Below are 16185 nucleotides of genomic sequence, written 5' to 3' on the forward strand. Positions count from 1 at the left end.
TAGCCTCAGACTGGGCAACATTAATGGGACCAGAAGATGATGAATTTAAAAACCAATGCAGCGAATATAGGTTCATCCTCAAACATGTTTAAGTACTGTAATCACCCTATAGACATTGTATGCTACTTGTAATACGTTCAACATTTGTGGTTGTCGCACGTGACCTTCCACAGTTGAAAACTTCAAATCTCAGTTGTGCAAAGATCCACCTTTAGCATATCATGTCGATGAAGCAATTGAAAGCCGCTAAGAAGGCTCTAGAAGGGGACGATCCTGAACTAGCATTAGAGCATGTGGATGAGGTGCTACTGGAAGAACCAAATAATTACTATGCTCATATTTTTCGTGGCAAGTCATATCAACTTCTAAACAAGTTGGACAAGGCTAGCGCGTCGTTCGCCAAGGCGACATCGATCGAGCCAGACACTTTGTTAGGATGGAAAGGTTATTTTCAGGTTGTGAGATCACAAGATGACTACGCACAGTTCTTTCAAGTGCTAACTAGTTATTTGAAAGTATTGATTCACCAGGGTATTGGAATTGGCGATGTGATTAAAGAAGTGTACAATTACTTGAATGCCCACAAGTATCACAGTGATGCGGAGCTAAGTGAGATGTTTCTTCTGTCTATTCTTCCAGGAACGGAATTAGGAGATTTGCTTGATGGTGCCATGGGTAAGCCTGAAGAAATATTACAGCAGCTAATTACATTGGTGAGGGATAAGGAAGCTCAAGAGTTGAGAACTAAATTAGCAAAAGAAAAACTTCGCTTGCCTCGTGTTCTCAACCCACAACATAAAGCCCATTTGAATGAGATCGAATGGTCTATCAGACAACAATACAACCTTTCGGAATTGTACAAGAAATTTTTGCACTTCTCCAATGACGACGAGCTCAGAAGGAAGTATGAGCAAGAGTTTTTGAAGTACAGATACGAATTGTTGCGAGTGGTTCCCGAGAAGAAAACTCTTTTGCAAGAGATAAAGGAAATGTGTACCGATATGGTCGTTATTGACACGAATGACATGTTCGCCTGGTCTCTCTACTTTGATTTACAAGACCCCAAAAGCCTAGCGGACTTGGATGAGGGAATTGTTTTCAGATTTATTCGCAAATTCCAGAAGGAAGGATTGGGTGTTTTACTTTTGGCTTTTGTAATGAGCGACATGTGTCCCTTTGATAAAGCACGAATTGCAGCCTTCAAGGCTGAAATCAATGAAGCGAAACTTAAAAATCCGAGTTTCAAGGAAGGGGATGGTGAATTGAAGAATCTTGAGGAGGATGAAGCCGTAACTGAAAACTCGCTCACCCCTAGTGAAATTCTTGATATGATGGTGGAAGGTTACTCCAAATGTTCTAATTCAACTTTGGCTGATCGTGTAATTTGCAACTTTTACATCCACTTGAACGAGTATGAAGCTGGCTCCTCAAAATGCACTACAGCTATACACCACCTCGCTGAACTACAGAGAACTTATGGTATTGACCTTGCAAATGCTAAGCAGGACATCTTGTGCCTGCTTGCAACAGTCTATACGTACTATGAGGCTCCGAAAAACTTTTCTCGAGCACTTCAATTATATGATCGTATTCTCAAAGACAGCCCAAACAATAAGCAGGCTCTCATTGGAAAAGGGTTGATTTTGCTCGAAAAAAGAGATTTGGAACTGGCTAAAGAGATACTCTCTCAGGTCGCTAAGTCGTATCCCAAGGACGTTAGAGCTCTCAAGGAATTAGGCTGGTGTCATATTTTGATGAAGAATTTCAACGAAGGTAGAGAGATGTTGGAGAAAGCTTTGGTTTATATTGAAGGCGCGTCAGTGCATCAAATGGAAATGCGTGCAACAATTCGTGCCAGGATTGCCAAAAGTTATTTACTTGAGGGATCTCCATCTGAAGAAAACTTGAAGATTGCCTTCGATAACCTTATCCAATCTCTCAAGGACCATCCAACATATGCCCCATCTTATACGTTATTGGGGACTTTGTATAAGGAATATTACCATAACGAAGCTAGAGCACAAAAGTGCTTTTACAAGGCTTTTGAACTTGACGTTTCAGAAATTGAGGCTGCCAAGTATCTTGCTTCTGATTTCGCAGAAAAGCAAGAATGGGATATCACTGAGGTTATTTGTCAAAGAGTCGTTACATCAGAGAAAAGTAGAAGAATTCTATTCAGTCAGTTGTACGACGATTCAGATAAGTCCTGGCCATACCGTGTCTTGGGATGTTCTGCCTTAAACAAGCAAGATGACGCAAAAGCTATAGAATGGTTTCAAACCGCTCTTAGAATGAAAGCAATGGATCCAGAATGTTGGACAGGTTTAGGTGAAGCTTATTACAACTGCGGTCGGATCGATGCTGCCATTAAGGTATTCAAGCACACTACAACAATAGTACCTGATTCCTGGACAAATTTCTACATGCTAGGTTTATCTGTTTGTGCGATTGGAGATTTCTCTGACGGTTTAGCCCTCCTTAAAAAAGCGTTAGCAATGTCTCCCGATGAAGAATGTATCTTAAATGCTATCTATGAGCAATCGATTAATCATAGCGCCCAGTTATTACAAGGAGGATTCACAAAGCGAATGCTTGAAACAAATATTGAGACCATTGACACTATTTCGCGAGCTGTTAAAATAAACAGCACTTCTCAAAACTTGTGGAAGTCTCTATGCGACTGTTTAAATTTGGCCACGAGTGTTCAACAAGAGATCCAAAAGTTTCCTATAGCAACTGTTATACTGATTGTGAACCAGGTCCCCAATATTGATGATGATATGATATCAAGCAAACGTGCACTCGATCTCTTTGAAAATAATATGTGGGTAAATGCGATATGCTCGCTCGCTATCCTTTCTGCCAGAGCAGCCATAGCAGTCTTACCAAAGAAGGTTAACAAGTTGTTAAGGGCTTCCTGTCAATTCAATTTAGGCCGTGCATTTTTGGTGAACGCTCAACATGATTCGGAACGGAAAGAACAGTGTCAAGAAGCAGCTATTATTGCCATAAAGAGTGCTATTCAGCTTGAACCAGGCAATGCGCAATACTGGATTGCGTTAGCAAATGCTTATACATCAACGAAGCCACAGATAGCACAACATTGTTTCATTAAGGCGAGTACATTGGATGCTAGGGACGTTAGCGTGTGGACCAATTTGGCTGCGTTTTACTTAAGGTATGGAGATGTGGAGTTAGCTAGGGAAGCTTTTGACAAGGCAACCTCTTTAGCTCCAGATCAGGCTACCTCTTGGTTGGGAAATGCTTTAGCAGCAGACTTATCTAATGATATGGAAACTGCATCTCGATTGACAACGCATGCATACATTCTTTCCAAGGGCAGGTCTCCATTGTCTCAGTTATATTACGCAGTAAGCATTGTGAACAAACGAGTTGGCCATGCTAAAGATGTTCGAGACGTTGAAGCGGCCCAAGAGTTTAGTATAGCTAATTTTGCCATTCAAAATTTCTTGAAATTTCATCCAGATGATGTGGAAGGTTTGAAACTATGTCTTCTTTTGAGTGAGCGATGCCAAACTTATAAGATAAGTGTTGAGGTTGGCGAAACCCTTTGCCGCTTGCTAGAAGAAAAATACGAGCGGACTGAAGACATCGATACGCTTATCGAATTCGCAGAAGCGAAAACTCTGTTGGCTAGAGTATACTTGGGTATGGAGGATTATGAAAAGGCTGTTGATTGTGCGCAATTTACTATGGATTGCCTTGCAGAAGAAGAGCTCACGAAGGAAATCACTCAATCCTTACTTTCCTCGAGGATTGTTATTGGGTTGGCTTTCTTCTTCAATGGTCAATTTAAAGAAGCTTTGGAAGAATTTCAGATAATTCTTGCCGAACATAATCTGTCACAAAGAGTCGTGACTTTGATTGCGCAAGTTTTGCATGCTCGCAACACAACGGAAACCAAGCAGGCGGCTTTGGACGAGCTTTTCGCATTCATAGAAGAGTACGGTTCTTCGTTGATTGTTGTACTTACCTTAGGAGCAATTTCCATTGTGGACAATTTGAAAGAGTACTTTACACCCATCAAAGAAGAGCTTGAATCTCTTAAGCCGACCGATCTTGTTGACGACACGTCTCGCCTAGTACCTACGATGTTACAGGAACTCTCCTTCAAGACCAACAATGATACAAGAGTGTGGCAGAAATTTGCGATGTTGTTCCCTGGAGATTTTAATATCTGGAAGAATCTTGATGCATCTATGGCGTTGTCAACTGCAATGTTGACCGATACGAAATGTACTGCTCGTGAAGTTTCAGATGCTTATTTGCAAAAGGGGACTAGAAGAGAAGTGCAAAGGGCTCTTCTTATATGTGGCGATAACCACGAAGCGCATGCTGCACTTTTGAGTAAATACAACTAAAAATATCCTATTGATGATTACGGTCCAATGTTAACTAAGCTTACTGGTGCTCCATAAGCCCATCTGTAGCATATGCAAGCTAGATAAAATACTAATCCTCGGGACTCGGCCGCCAATATTTGTATAGTTAGCCAAAAAATGAGACTTATTAAACATTCTCAAGAATATGTGTCCACACATGCATGTCGGTTTTCGCAGCAGGCCGCGAGATTGTGCGACCGTGGTGTACATAGGAACATGTGCAGGATCCCAATGTAGGCTTATGACTTATCGCTGGTAGTTAAAAGGAAACTATCCCAACAAACCTCCATTTTTCCCATCCAATATATATATTTTTTGCAGTCTTCCCATTTGGCTGTGAAATTGGAAGCGAACATAACCCCTCATTTTGTTTTCTTTTGAAGCTACTGATTGGGTATCTGCCACAATTCACTACACGATAAAAGGTGTGTCAAACTACCAATTTGATTCTGCTCCTTAAGCAGATCAGTAGCTAAGCATCAGTGGAATCGTTCAATCTGTCGATTAACAGCAGGGTCCTTTCACTAAGATCTTTGTCGGTTTAGTTTCTGGAAATCAAACACCTCGTATAATCGATAGTGGCAATCGCACATTGGGGCCTCCATCACAATGTCAGACCAACAATCCATCCAAAAGCAGAATGCAAAAGTGATTCAGGTATTCCAGAACTTTTTTACAAAAACTCTGCTGATTATCGTTCTGGCAAGATCTGCTTCAGATTCGCCGTCCTCAACGGCCGATAACACCCGCTCCTTCAAGATCAATAAATGGTTCAATCTTAACATTGCCACACCAACAGATGAGTGGCTTCGATCAGAAATAAAGCTCTGGAAGTCTCAAGCTGAAGCGTCCTTACTACCTCCAATGATAATCGAGACATATTTGGATTTGAGACAATTGAACGCCAGGGAAATCGTAATGCTCGAGGATGAAAACGGCAAATTGTGGACAGTAGCAGAAGGGAAATCGAAGAAACAGGAAGTAGTCATTGAAAGATGGCTTATCGAGTTTGACCAGCTAGATGTTTTGGATTCAGGTTTGGACGAGCTTCCCCTAATATACAAGCAAGCTATCGTTCTTCTTCGGGTGGTGTTCACCATCACCCGATTGTTACCGGCATTTAAATTGAAAAAGATTGTGTCGAAGGTGTCATCAAAGAACTTAGCTCTTTGTAACCGGCTAATTGACGGTAAGCAGCCTATTAGCTCCAAAGGCAGAATAGGATTGTCTCGATCAATTATCCCTTCCCAACATTTGAGCGGCTCGCATATGACACAGAAATCATTTTCCCCAATACGTACAACGCTTGGAAGCTTACGTGTATCTGTTGCTTATCGTAACCACTTCAATTTCAAAGTTGTTGACCATGAAGAGAGATTGTCTGATCAATTTTTGCTTACAGATAAAGAGAAGGCGGACGAAGCAGAAAAACTACAGAACGCAAACTCACAAGGGATGGTTTCACGAACCAATTCTATCGGCTATTCTGACAACGAGACGACAAATCACATTGGGGCTGCACGGATCGATCGCCGCCATGAGGATTATCTCCACAGAACAGAAGATGAAGAGAAGTTTTCTGTTTCTCCGTGTACATCCATCCAACAAGACGCCAACCAAAGGCCCAAAATAGGCATTACAGGTACTGGTGCTGTGCGTCCTAGTATACAGCCGTTCAAAGTTGGTTCCATCAGTACATCTCCTCCCCCATCGGGACTATCTGGGACACCTACAAGTTATGCGTCGGGATCTATTGAGCGGCGAATATCGATAACGAGTCACAGGTCTGGCTCTAATGCATCTCTTGCTGCACTATTGAGGAACCCGAAGGGTAGCTTGTCATCGTCCAATACACCAACAACGATCGCCATCTCGAACTCGCAGAACAATTCAAATGCAATGCTGTTTCCAAGATCCATTTCTTCGTCACATGGCTCACACCTTCAAAGTGACGAACACTATGGAGAAAATGTGTCGAGCACTCCTAGATTTTCATCGTCTTTTGGGTCTCGCCAAAGCCGGCGGTTTAGTGGTGCTAGTGGACGAAATAATGATACCAATGCATCATTGCTAGGCACTAGTATGGAACTGGGTTCCTCAGGTGCGCTTTTAAGCGGATTGTATATTGACGACGATATTAGTTCGTTTGTACGGATGATTGATGGCAAGTCCACGTTGAAACTTACTAACAGTAATACTGACTCAAAAACTGTTCCTCACTCAAGCGATAGCAACTCTCATTTGGAGGCGTTGAGCCGTTTCCAGCTTTTGAAGAGCCAGCACCAACAACTCGGTGACAGTGTGAGTGCCAGTTTGATTCTTCATCGCAACCGGAGCGGATCTCGAGAAAGTCACGGAGTCAGTGGTAGCAGCAAGGCTGCAAGTCACAAGTCTTCCCATTCAAGTTCCCCACAACCTTCATTTCTGCCCAATTCCTATGACAATGGCCCGTTGCCGTCTATTTCTTCTCGACTACATACTAGTGGGATAGACAGCGGCGTAGGTAGTGCCAGCCCGAGATCGTTGATGGGCCTGAAGGGAAGCTACACATCTCCTAATCTTTCATATTTCAAGCCTTCTACTAATAAACTTGCGGCATCTCCTCTGACTGCAACCACTATAGCGCATGCGACCCACCATCCAGGGACCGTGCACAAGGAAGGCATCAAGGGTCTTGCCACTTCTCCATCAATCTACTCAGAGGCCAAGCATCCCATAAGATATGAGGATGTATTCGAAGATGACGAAGACGCGGGTGGATTTTATCATTCGCCGGAAGGAGGTAAAAGGCATTCACAGGGCCGAGACTACGACATGAGCTATGATAACGACAATGACGACTTGCTTTTCGAAATGACCGATACCAAGTGAAATGAAAAAGTGTAGCTTGCGACTGTGGCTTCTAAGCATTGTTTGGATATTGATGGTTCGAATTTGCTACAAGGGACTACATGGGAACAGCCACTTGGGGAGAAGGTGTCTGCGTGTCTAATCATGTGTTCGTCAATAAAAGTTTACTTCACGGTTGGATTTTTGTAAAATTGCAAAAATATGTAGCGTATCAAATTGTAACTTGTGGTGCCCAGTTGTGCTTAGCAAACCCGGAGCTCTATTGGCTTGTGAAAGTGGGGTACATCTCTCACTTGCGGAATATGGGGTACATTTCGCGCCAACACTGCATTTTGTAAGGCCAGTAAGGCTAAGTGCACTTCGCTAATTGGGAGGTACAGGAACTACAAGCGAGAAATCCCAAATCTGCAACTTCGTCCTCTTTCCGTCATTTCCGCATTTGACCGGCCATTGCATGCTCTACAAATACTGCCATGCTCTTCCGGAATTGTGTGGCTTTGCGCCGATGTACTGTGGTGCGCGTACGATTCTTGAGCACCAAACCTCTTACTCCGATAGAAGCTTACGACATTCGAGTAGCAGAGAATAAACTAAGGGATGACCCCTACCAGCGGAAAATCATACTGAATCTTTCCATTTTGCATGGCCAGCTAGCTGACTATAAGCCTCCGGATGTGGGGATGCCTGACGTTGAGAGTCTAAAGCCCAAGATCGGTGTTGCTAAGTTTTTCGACTCGTACTTTGGCAAGAAGAAGCAGGATCGGACGGTTCTGGAAATTGTCGAGAACAAAGTCAAAGGTATTTATTTATGGGGTGATGTTGGGTGCGGGAAAACAATGTTGATGGACCTCTTCTATCTGACTGTTCCCGAGCATTTGCCCAAGAGAAGATTCCACTTCCATCAATTCATGCAGAATTTGCACAAGCGCTCTCATCAGCTTAAAGTGGAACATAACCATTTTGACTTGGACGTCATTCCTTTATTGGCAAGTGAAATTGCGAGGTCATCTACAGTCCTATGCTTTGATGAGTTTCAAGTTACTGATGTTGCCGATGCCATGCTTCTTCGCAGATTGATGTTCTTGCTTCTCAGTCCCGAGTATGGAGTTATTTTATTTGCAACTTCCAATAGAGCACCAGACGATTTGTACTTGAACGGAATCCAAAGAGTTCTGTTCATTCCATGCATCCAGTTGATCAAAAAACAGACTCGTGTCATCTATCTTAACTCTCCAACAGATTATCGAAAAGTGCCCCGGCCGTTATCTTCCGTTTATCACTATCCCAAACCCGGTGTGAAGTATCACAGTAAGACAAACATTTCCGCTTGCAGAAAGCATATTGAAACGTGGTATAACTATTTCAATCGTCACAATACGGAAAAGGATGCGGTCATCAATGATACGTTAACTGTTTGGGGTAGAACACTAAAAGTTCCTCTTAGTTCGCGGCCATACGTGGCACAGTTCACATTCGAAGAGCTTTGCGGTAAAAATTTGAGCGCTGGCGATTATTTGACTTTGGCTAATACATTTCAATCGTTCATTATCACAGACATTCCTTACTTAAGTACTGATGTGAGAGACAAAGTCAGACGATTCATTACGTTCCTAGACGCAGTTTATGATGCACATGGATGCATAGCCACCACGGCTGCTGCACCATTCCTGGATATATTTGTCGAACCTGAGGATCTACAAAAGGACAATTACCAACTCTTCAAACATGAGAGTGACAAAGGTGAAGAAGAGACATTTGAAAACGATGATTTGGTCTTGAAGCATGGCTTCGACAAGCTGGTTGCCAAAAAGGCTTCGATGTTTGTCAATGATGAGGAAAAATTCGCCTTTGCCAGGGCATTGAGTCGTTTGACCCAAATGGGGACAGTAGACTGGGTTGAATCGGTGAGCGAGAAGCATTGATTATATGCATTCATAGGGTTTGCATCTAGCGCGCACTTTTAGATTTCATCAATTTCTATTCTAGAGTTTGAATACACAGATACATAAGCCGGTTCCATTCATCATGTCAGCGAATGATATTCTTGACGTTTTGAATATTAAGCGGGACGATACTCCGCAACCGGCGAAGAAGAAGCAAAAAGTGGAGTATGCTGCCCCTCAGAAGGGTGCTATGGCCCGTGAATTGTATAACCTTTTGGGTCCAAACACTCCTCCAGTCAGCCTCAGTTTAGGCGCAAACAAAGCAAGAGATCGGAAGCAAAAAGTGTCTCCGTGGACAAAAATGCCTTTCAAGCCAAATAAAAAGAACGAACATGCTCCGCAGCTCTACCACTGGCAGAAGGGTAGCGAAGAACTTTTGAAGCAGGAAAGTGCAGGCAAACCTTACTTCTTCGATAAGTTCTCTGTTTCATTGGACATTCCTGAACTTGTGGATGAAGCCACGTATGACCACTTCATGGAAGAGATCTTGCAAGAAGAAAAGAGACGTAATGAGCAAGAGTTGAAGGACAAGGAAGAAGAAGATTCTGTACCAAGCAGCGAAACTACAACGGATGGCAGTTCTGAAAAAGTGGCTACTTTGAAGAATGAACAAGCAGTAAAGCTACTGAAGGATATGAAGGATACGAAAAGTAATGGACGGACAGATGGCAAAGTTAAGACTGAAACTGATACTCCTGGAACACAGCAGAAGACTCGAGGGCTAAATAAGTCAGGCGATGGTGGCGCGGAGGAAGAAAAGGAAGCAAAAGAAGGTGACGAGATTGATGAAGATGAAGAGGAAGACGATGAAGATGAAGATGAGGTAAAAGACAATGAAGGCAGTCAGGAGGAGAAAGAATCAGACAAGAAGGAAAAGGATGAGAAAGCACGCCAGACTAAAGTGGCCAACTCCCTGAAGGCTACTACAGATGTTCAGGATAATAACAGCATAACGGACAAACACACTAACCCCCCTTGGTCATATAAGGAAACGCAACTTCTTTTCGACTACTGCAAAGTTTTTGAGCTCAAGTGGTATGTTATTGCAGACAGGTTTCCCTATGACCGGACTATGGAGGAGTTGAAAGAACAGTTTTATCGAATCTCGGCCAAAATACTAAATCACCAAGGAAACGCAAATCCTCATTTGGTTGAATCTCTAGAATCTTATTCCAAAGATGCTGAAATAGATCGAAAGCAATATCTTGAGAGTCTTCTCAAGCGGACTCCTGCTGAAATCGCAGAGGAAGAATCGCTTGTTATCGAAGCCCGTCGCTTTGAACTCGCTGCGAAAAAAATGCTTATGGAGAGATCGCATTTATTGACGTTGCTAGACTCACCACAGTCTTCCCAATCTGTTCAACAATACCTCTCTTCTCTGGGCATGACTAACTTGTATAATAAGCTTATGATCATGGACAAGCAACAAAAGAAGAAAATGAGCAACAAGTCCAATTCTGCAAACACTGATCCTGTTCCGCCATCAATCCCTGTCGCAGCCTCGTCATCCTCATACAAGAAGGACCGCGGGTTTCAAACTCATCTTCAGCAATACTTATCTGGTTTGGTTAAGCAACTGAGTACAAAGGGCGAGCCAAGTCCAATTCAACAGCTTCTCTCTAAGAGACTTACAACGAAAGAGGAGGAGGCATATGGTTTACATTATCATGCTAATGAGAGATTGACTCCTGGTGTTATTTTACGTTCTACCCAACGTCTCCCTGGGTTGCAACAGCGGCAATCTGTATTTAAATCTGTCAACAGTATGTTGCAGGAATTGGATATTCCAACAGCAGGTAGCACTACATGGAAACCAGTGATGCCTACTAGAAAGACGATGGCAAAATATGATGAATTGATAAGGGCTGTTGTGGCTCTTCTTGATGTTAAAAAGGGAAAGGACAAATTAGAAGCAGAAATCGAACTCATAAAGAGCCAACGGGGTTTGCAATGATGATACTTACTAACGGTGTAATATTCATGATTTGTATTATAATGCAATGTATATTCGAAGTTAGTACTTTTATAACCGAAATTCAAAGTCTGTTGATATCTCAGTATCGAATTCACGTTTCTCTGTGGTTTTTACTAATCCCTTTAGGGCAAGCATAAGCTCATCTTGTCGCTTGTATGCTGCTTTGTATTCCTCCTCTGAATGCTGGAAATTAAGGTTGAAATTGGGGTGACATACGCTTCTCAACATCCCAAATGTGATTTCCGTAAACAAATTCCTTGACTGGAATTTCAGAGAACACTGGTCTATCATCGTTAAAAAATCATGGATGTAAGAAATAATTTCACGTCGATCTTTGTACCCCTGGTAGATGTAGTATGCTTTGTGAAGAATATGCGAAGCTGTGGTGAGTGACTCAAGTTCAAAAATGACCAGATTTTTGTTCTTCCAACGGCAAGAAACTAATGACAAGTCGCATAAAAAATCTAGAAATATCTTAAACTTATTATCTTGTGTTTGAACTTGAAAGCGAGAAAGCTTTACGAGCAAGTATTTTAAAAGGTAGGATAACTGTGCCCAATAGTCCGTATTAATTGTCACCGCCTCGACATACACTTGAATGAGGGAATAAATAGTATCAATATCATCTGGAGCAAGCAACTCATCCAAAACCATATGATAGTCTCTGTTGTAATGAAGAGCATCAATGAATTCATTATTAACTTTCTGCAATCGTTCTTGTTCTGATACATTCTTCCAGAGTTCCTTATTCTTTCTCCTAGGGAAACCTAACTTAGCTGCAAAATTCCAAATATCATCAAGACCGTCAAGTTTATCCTGAGAAAAACGAAGAAGTAATTCCATCGTACGTTTGCAGAAGTCTTTGAATGTATGGTTCCTAAAGTGGATCGAGTATTCATCTTGTAATCGTTTCACTAAAACGAGAAGATATTCTCTTTGTTCCCTTTCATCAAAGCTAAGAGAACATACAGACTGAATAACAAGTGATAAGATTTGAACACGCGTAGCCAATACCTGCGTGACGGACTGGAAATCTCCAAGGAGTATTCTCTTGAAATTAAAAACAGAACCATTCCGTTTACTGAGTATGTTTAATAAATGGGGGGTATAGGTGGACAAATCGAATGCCAATAAACTTTTCAAAAGTATGATGTCGATTTCAGTAATCTCATAACTCGTTAAAGTGTGATTACTAGCAAATTGAATGCACATAAACATTAGATAGCGATCTCTCAGAAACGCATTGCCAAGATAAGAATACTTCTGTAGCATAACGATATTCCAATTGCATGTGTTGGTACATTTGCTAATCAGAAACCAAATTTTTATCGTTTGTTCAACTATCTGGTCGATTTTTATTTGAAATCGCTCTTGAGATACTGGAAGTCTCAGCATTTCTGTACTCAAGAACATGAGCAAATACTTCTGAAATTCGACGAAATCCTTCTCATAATTAGTGACAAATTCGGTAGAAGAGGCAAGGCTTTCGAAATCAATGCTTGCCATATATTTCAATACATCGATAAGAATAGGATCTGGAAATTTATCAAGACTGCAACGTTCACAAAGTTTGAAAAATAAAATTATCTCTTTGCAACTTTGCATGCTGATCAATTTTGATCCGATGTAATTGACAAATGACTGAAATAGCGAAGGTAAACCAAAAAGGGAGTCGTAATAGGTACAGAATGACTCTAATAGACATTGAATACCAGACCATGGCATGAAGAAGGATTTTTTGTGCGCTACGTCACATTGCAACTGGATCGCACTCACTGCCATTCCGAAAACGAACATATCCCGAGAGTCCCTTACTTGTTCGACAAGATTGGAAAGCTGGTTTTTTAAATCAACTTCAGATATTTGACAGAGAAGTGAAATGAGATTAATTCGATTGACAAACATTATTTGATATCTTCTGCCCTTCTGATAATGATATTGACTCGACGCAACTAACTTAGAGACCAACCTCTTGATGGACTTTTTGGATTCAAGCTGGGACACATAGGTGTAGACAAGACGTAAAAATCTTTCAAAAACGCTCGTCTTAGGGATATCATGTTTTGAATACACGTAGTGAAGGGGTCGGGGTACTACCGTCTCGTCAGCAAAGTTTCCAAACTTTCTTTTTCCATAAGAAGAATAAAGGTGAATAATCAAGCGTTCTTCGATAGGCCATTCAAGCTTCTCGATTGCTAGTTCGCAAATATCTAGGAAATGGTGATGGTCGACGGATACCTTGGCATTTTTGAATTTTTCGAAAATAATCAAAAACGGACTCCAGTCGCTTTCGCGTGGAAACCACGAGGCAAGTACATATAATGAATCCAATAGTGACGCATTTTCTTCATTGAAAAAGCCGATCTCTTTCAACGATTCCGTTATGGGAACCCACCAACTGCACGTTCTACCGACGTAGAGGAAATGAATGAGTTGAATCGAGTCGAATAGAGAAGAATTTGTGCCGTCATCATCGCAGAGTTTATTTATATCTGAGATGCTTATGGCCAGAAAAAACATAGACCAGTACTCTGTGCAATAGTCGTCAAGCTCCTTTAATTTTTCTGACTGTTGCAAACTTGAATCTAATTTGATAGCGATGAATAAAATGAAAAGGAGCTGAGCGTGAAATACTGATAGATATAATCTAATCTTCTTTGTATGCATCTTCGCTAATACATCCAACGTCAATTGTAGTTGCTTTAATATAGTATTGGGAATGCCTTCACGTACGATCAAAATCCATTTAGTCATTCTTTGTAACGATATTTTAATATCAGTTCGGAGAATGGGGTTGGAAAGCATATTCGTATTCAGCAAGAGAGTTCGCAATTGAACAAAATATTTTTCCGTCTCCCGAATAGAAGAATCTAATTTGTATAAGCCCAATGAGTACTTTTTCTCAACGAGGCTGATGGAAACCGCATTCTCATTAGCGCAGAAAATGTGCCCATCGCCAATGGTGTGAATTCTAGGTATATCAATGGGCGCTAGGGGTATCAATGCATAGGAGTTTTCTGGAATAGATTGTGGTCTGTGAAGAAAAGAAAGGGCATGAGATGTAGGGCGTACGTTCCGATCGCGTATAAACTTTGAATCGCTCTCAACCTCAAACGCAGTGGTGCTCATTACTGGATCACGTCTAAAAAATGGTGCAATAGGATGAAAGACTTGTGTCTTCTTATTAAGTTTTCCTTCACCTTCCTCTTTCTCTGTAGCTGGAAGTAAGTTATGTGTCACAGAGTTTGCATTGTGTTGTGCAGTCAGTGCATCCTCTTGTGGGTATGTATTTTTGTTTGTATGCTCAAATCCTTGTTGAGATAATTGAGGACGTCTTTTCTTCCTCAATTTATTAGTTCGTCGTCCGATAACAGCATTTTTCAGACGTTTTCCCGAAAGGGATATTGATTGATACGGACTATGCATATTGGTGAAACTTCGTCCAGTAAATGGTGATGTTTTAATGTGTCTTTGATGTAATCCTTTCTGCCTCGGCTTCGCAACTTTAGTTGTACCTTTCGATGCAAACATATAATCAATATGATCTTCCTCTTCTATTGACTCACTTCCACTGGTCACTAAAGTTATTTCATTTGGGTTCAACGTAAGGTTGCGCATGGGGGTAGATTCCAAATCTGTGAATACTTCATGATTTGAATCTGAACCGGAGCCAGAATCAGAATTAGAATTAATATACGTAGATCGGAAAGCCCTTAAATCTTCAAAGGATGCAGTTGGGGAATGGGAAATGCGTAGATAGTTCGGGGTATACTCTTCCTTCGATTCCTCATCATTAACGAACGATTTTAGCCCTTCTTGATTGCTTTTTTTAGATATGGATGGGATTTTTCGAATGGCAAGTCCTTTTCGTGGTTCTAATTCACGCTCAGGTATCTTTCTCCTTTTTGTCTTCCGTAAATCATGTTTAAAGTAGTCAAGCCTCTTTGCAGATTCAGGCAACACTCCTCGGAGGATTGTTTTAAGTTTCCGAAAGCGTCCTCCTACTCTCACATACTCATCCTCGTAATCATCATTTTCATCGGATACAGATGTTTCCGTATCTTCCGCCGACTCATACGTGGGGTGCTGGTAACTGTGGATGTGTCTCTGCTTTGAAGGGACGGGAGGGACTTGAATGTCCTCAAGCCTGATAAGGTCCTCGTCGTCATCATCTTCCTCGTGGTCATGATCCATTTCTTCATTCTGTAGAGTATCGTCATTTTCTTCGAGTACCAGTAAGGATTCATCCTCAGATTTGGAAGCCGGCTTGGCATCTGGATCCCCTTGAAGGGCGAGTAATTTGTTTTGTCCCAAATGAGCATAGAAATTTTTGGCTTTGTAGCGATCTTCATCAGGATATCTTTTCTTTCTTTTGAGGTATAGGGTATTCAACGCTCGCACAACTTTCTGTAGATCTTCATCAGCAGTGAACATCTCGTTAATACTGTCTATTGTACAAATCCCCAACCAGTCGGCTTGATCTGCAATGTAAGGATGGCGACTTGAGAAATTTCTCTTTCGTAGACTTCGAAATGCGGTTTCCGTCGAAGATGTCTTCAATGACGTCATGGAGGAATCATTTGGAGCATGCGCTGCAGCAGAAATCTGATCCAACTCATTCGGTTCCGTTTGAAGTGTGCTGGGTAACTCTGTCCTGGTTGGAGATGGTAAAAGCTGTGAAGAGTTTGGATTTGCGTCTTCAAAGTCATTGTCCAAGTGGTTAAATAACAGCCAAAGCAGGGTATTTCTGACCTCGATTCGAAGTCTTTCCTTTGAAGAACCGGATAAGAAAGAATAAAAATCATTTAGTAGGCTCATGTCTATAGCGGATTCAGGTAGCTGCGGTAGCGAGTTATCGCCATCGGAGTCTGAAATGTACTGCAATTCAGACATAGAACTTGAAAGACTGGAAAGACATGAATAGCTGTGGTATTATGAAGTTTGTAGTCTTGAATGAAAGTTTTGCTTTTCTTTGTTTGAAACAATATATCAGCTAGTTGGATTTGTAACCTTG

The 16185-nt window shown here is 41.6% G+C and overlaps 5 protein-coding genes across 5 annotated transcripts; 4 read left to right on the plus strand and 1 right to left on the minus strand. All coding sequences in view use genetic code 12, as the record gives it.

Moving 5' to 3' along the window:
- Positions 1–221: 221 nt before the first annotated feature.
- On the plus strand, positions 222–4382 carry SKI3 (SKI complex subunit tetratricopeptide repeat protein; the record flags this gene model as incomplete). The annotated part of the gene is made up of 1 exon (XM_002619831.2): positions 222–4382. The coding sequence occupies one exon, from the start codon at positions 222–224 to the stop codon at positions 4380–4382; it is 4161 nt and encodes a 1386-aa protein (XP_002619877.2).
- A 630-nt stretch (positions 4383–5012) lies between these two features.
- FOB63_000975 (serine/threonine protein kinase regulatory subunit) lies at positions 5013–7274 on the plus strand (the record flags this gene model as incomplete). Its single annotated transcript, XM_002619832.2, has 1 exon — positions 5013–7274. One exon carries the CDS (start codon positions 5013–5015, stop codon positions 7272–7274), a length of 2262 nt encoding a protein of 753 aa, XP_002619878.2.
- Positions 7275–7726: 452 nt separating this feature from the next.
- Positions 7727–9175, plus strand: FOB63_000976 (uncharacterized protein; the record flags this gene model as incomplete). The annotated part of the gene is made up of 1 exon (XM_002619833.2): positions 7727–9175. One exon carries the CDS (start codon positions 7727–7729, stop codon positions 9173–9175), a length of 1449 nt encoding a protein of 482 aa, XP_002619879.1.
- A 103-nt stretch (positions 9176–9278) lies between these two features.
- SWC4 (Swc4p) lies at positions 9279–11150 on the plus strand (the record flags this gene model as incomplete). The annotated part of the gene is made up of 1 exon (XM_002619834.1): positions 9279–11150. One exon carries the CDS (start codon positions 9279–9281, stop codon positions 11148–11150), a length of 1872 nt encoding a protein of 623 aa, XP_002619880.1.
- Positions 11151–11219: 69 nt separating this feature from the next.
- On the minus strand, positions 11220–16064 carry MMS22 (Mms22p; the record flags this gene model as incomplete). The annotated part of the gene is made up of 1 exon (XM_002619835.2): positions 11220–16064. The coding sequence occupies one exon, from the start codon at positions 16062–16064 to the stop codon at positions 11220–11222; it is 4845 nt and encodes a 1614-aa protein (XP_002619881.2).
- Between the last annotated feature and the right edge of the window lie 121 nt (positions 16065–16185).

Source organism: Clavispora lusitaniae, assembly GCF_014636115.1.
Source record: "Clavispora lusitaniae strain FDAARGOS_655 chromosome Unknown tig00000003_pilon, whole genome shotgun sequence".
Classification (NCBI taxonomy): domain Eukaryota; kingdom Fungi; phylum Ascomycota; class Pichiomycetes; order Serinales; family Metschnikowiaceae; genus Clavispora; species Clavispora lusitaniae.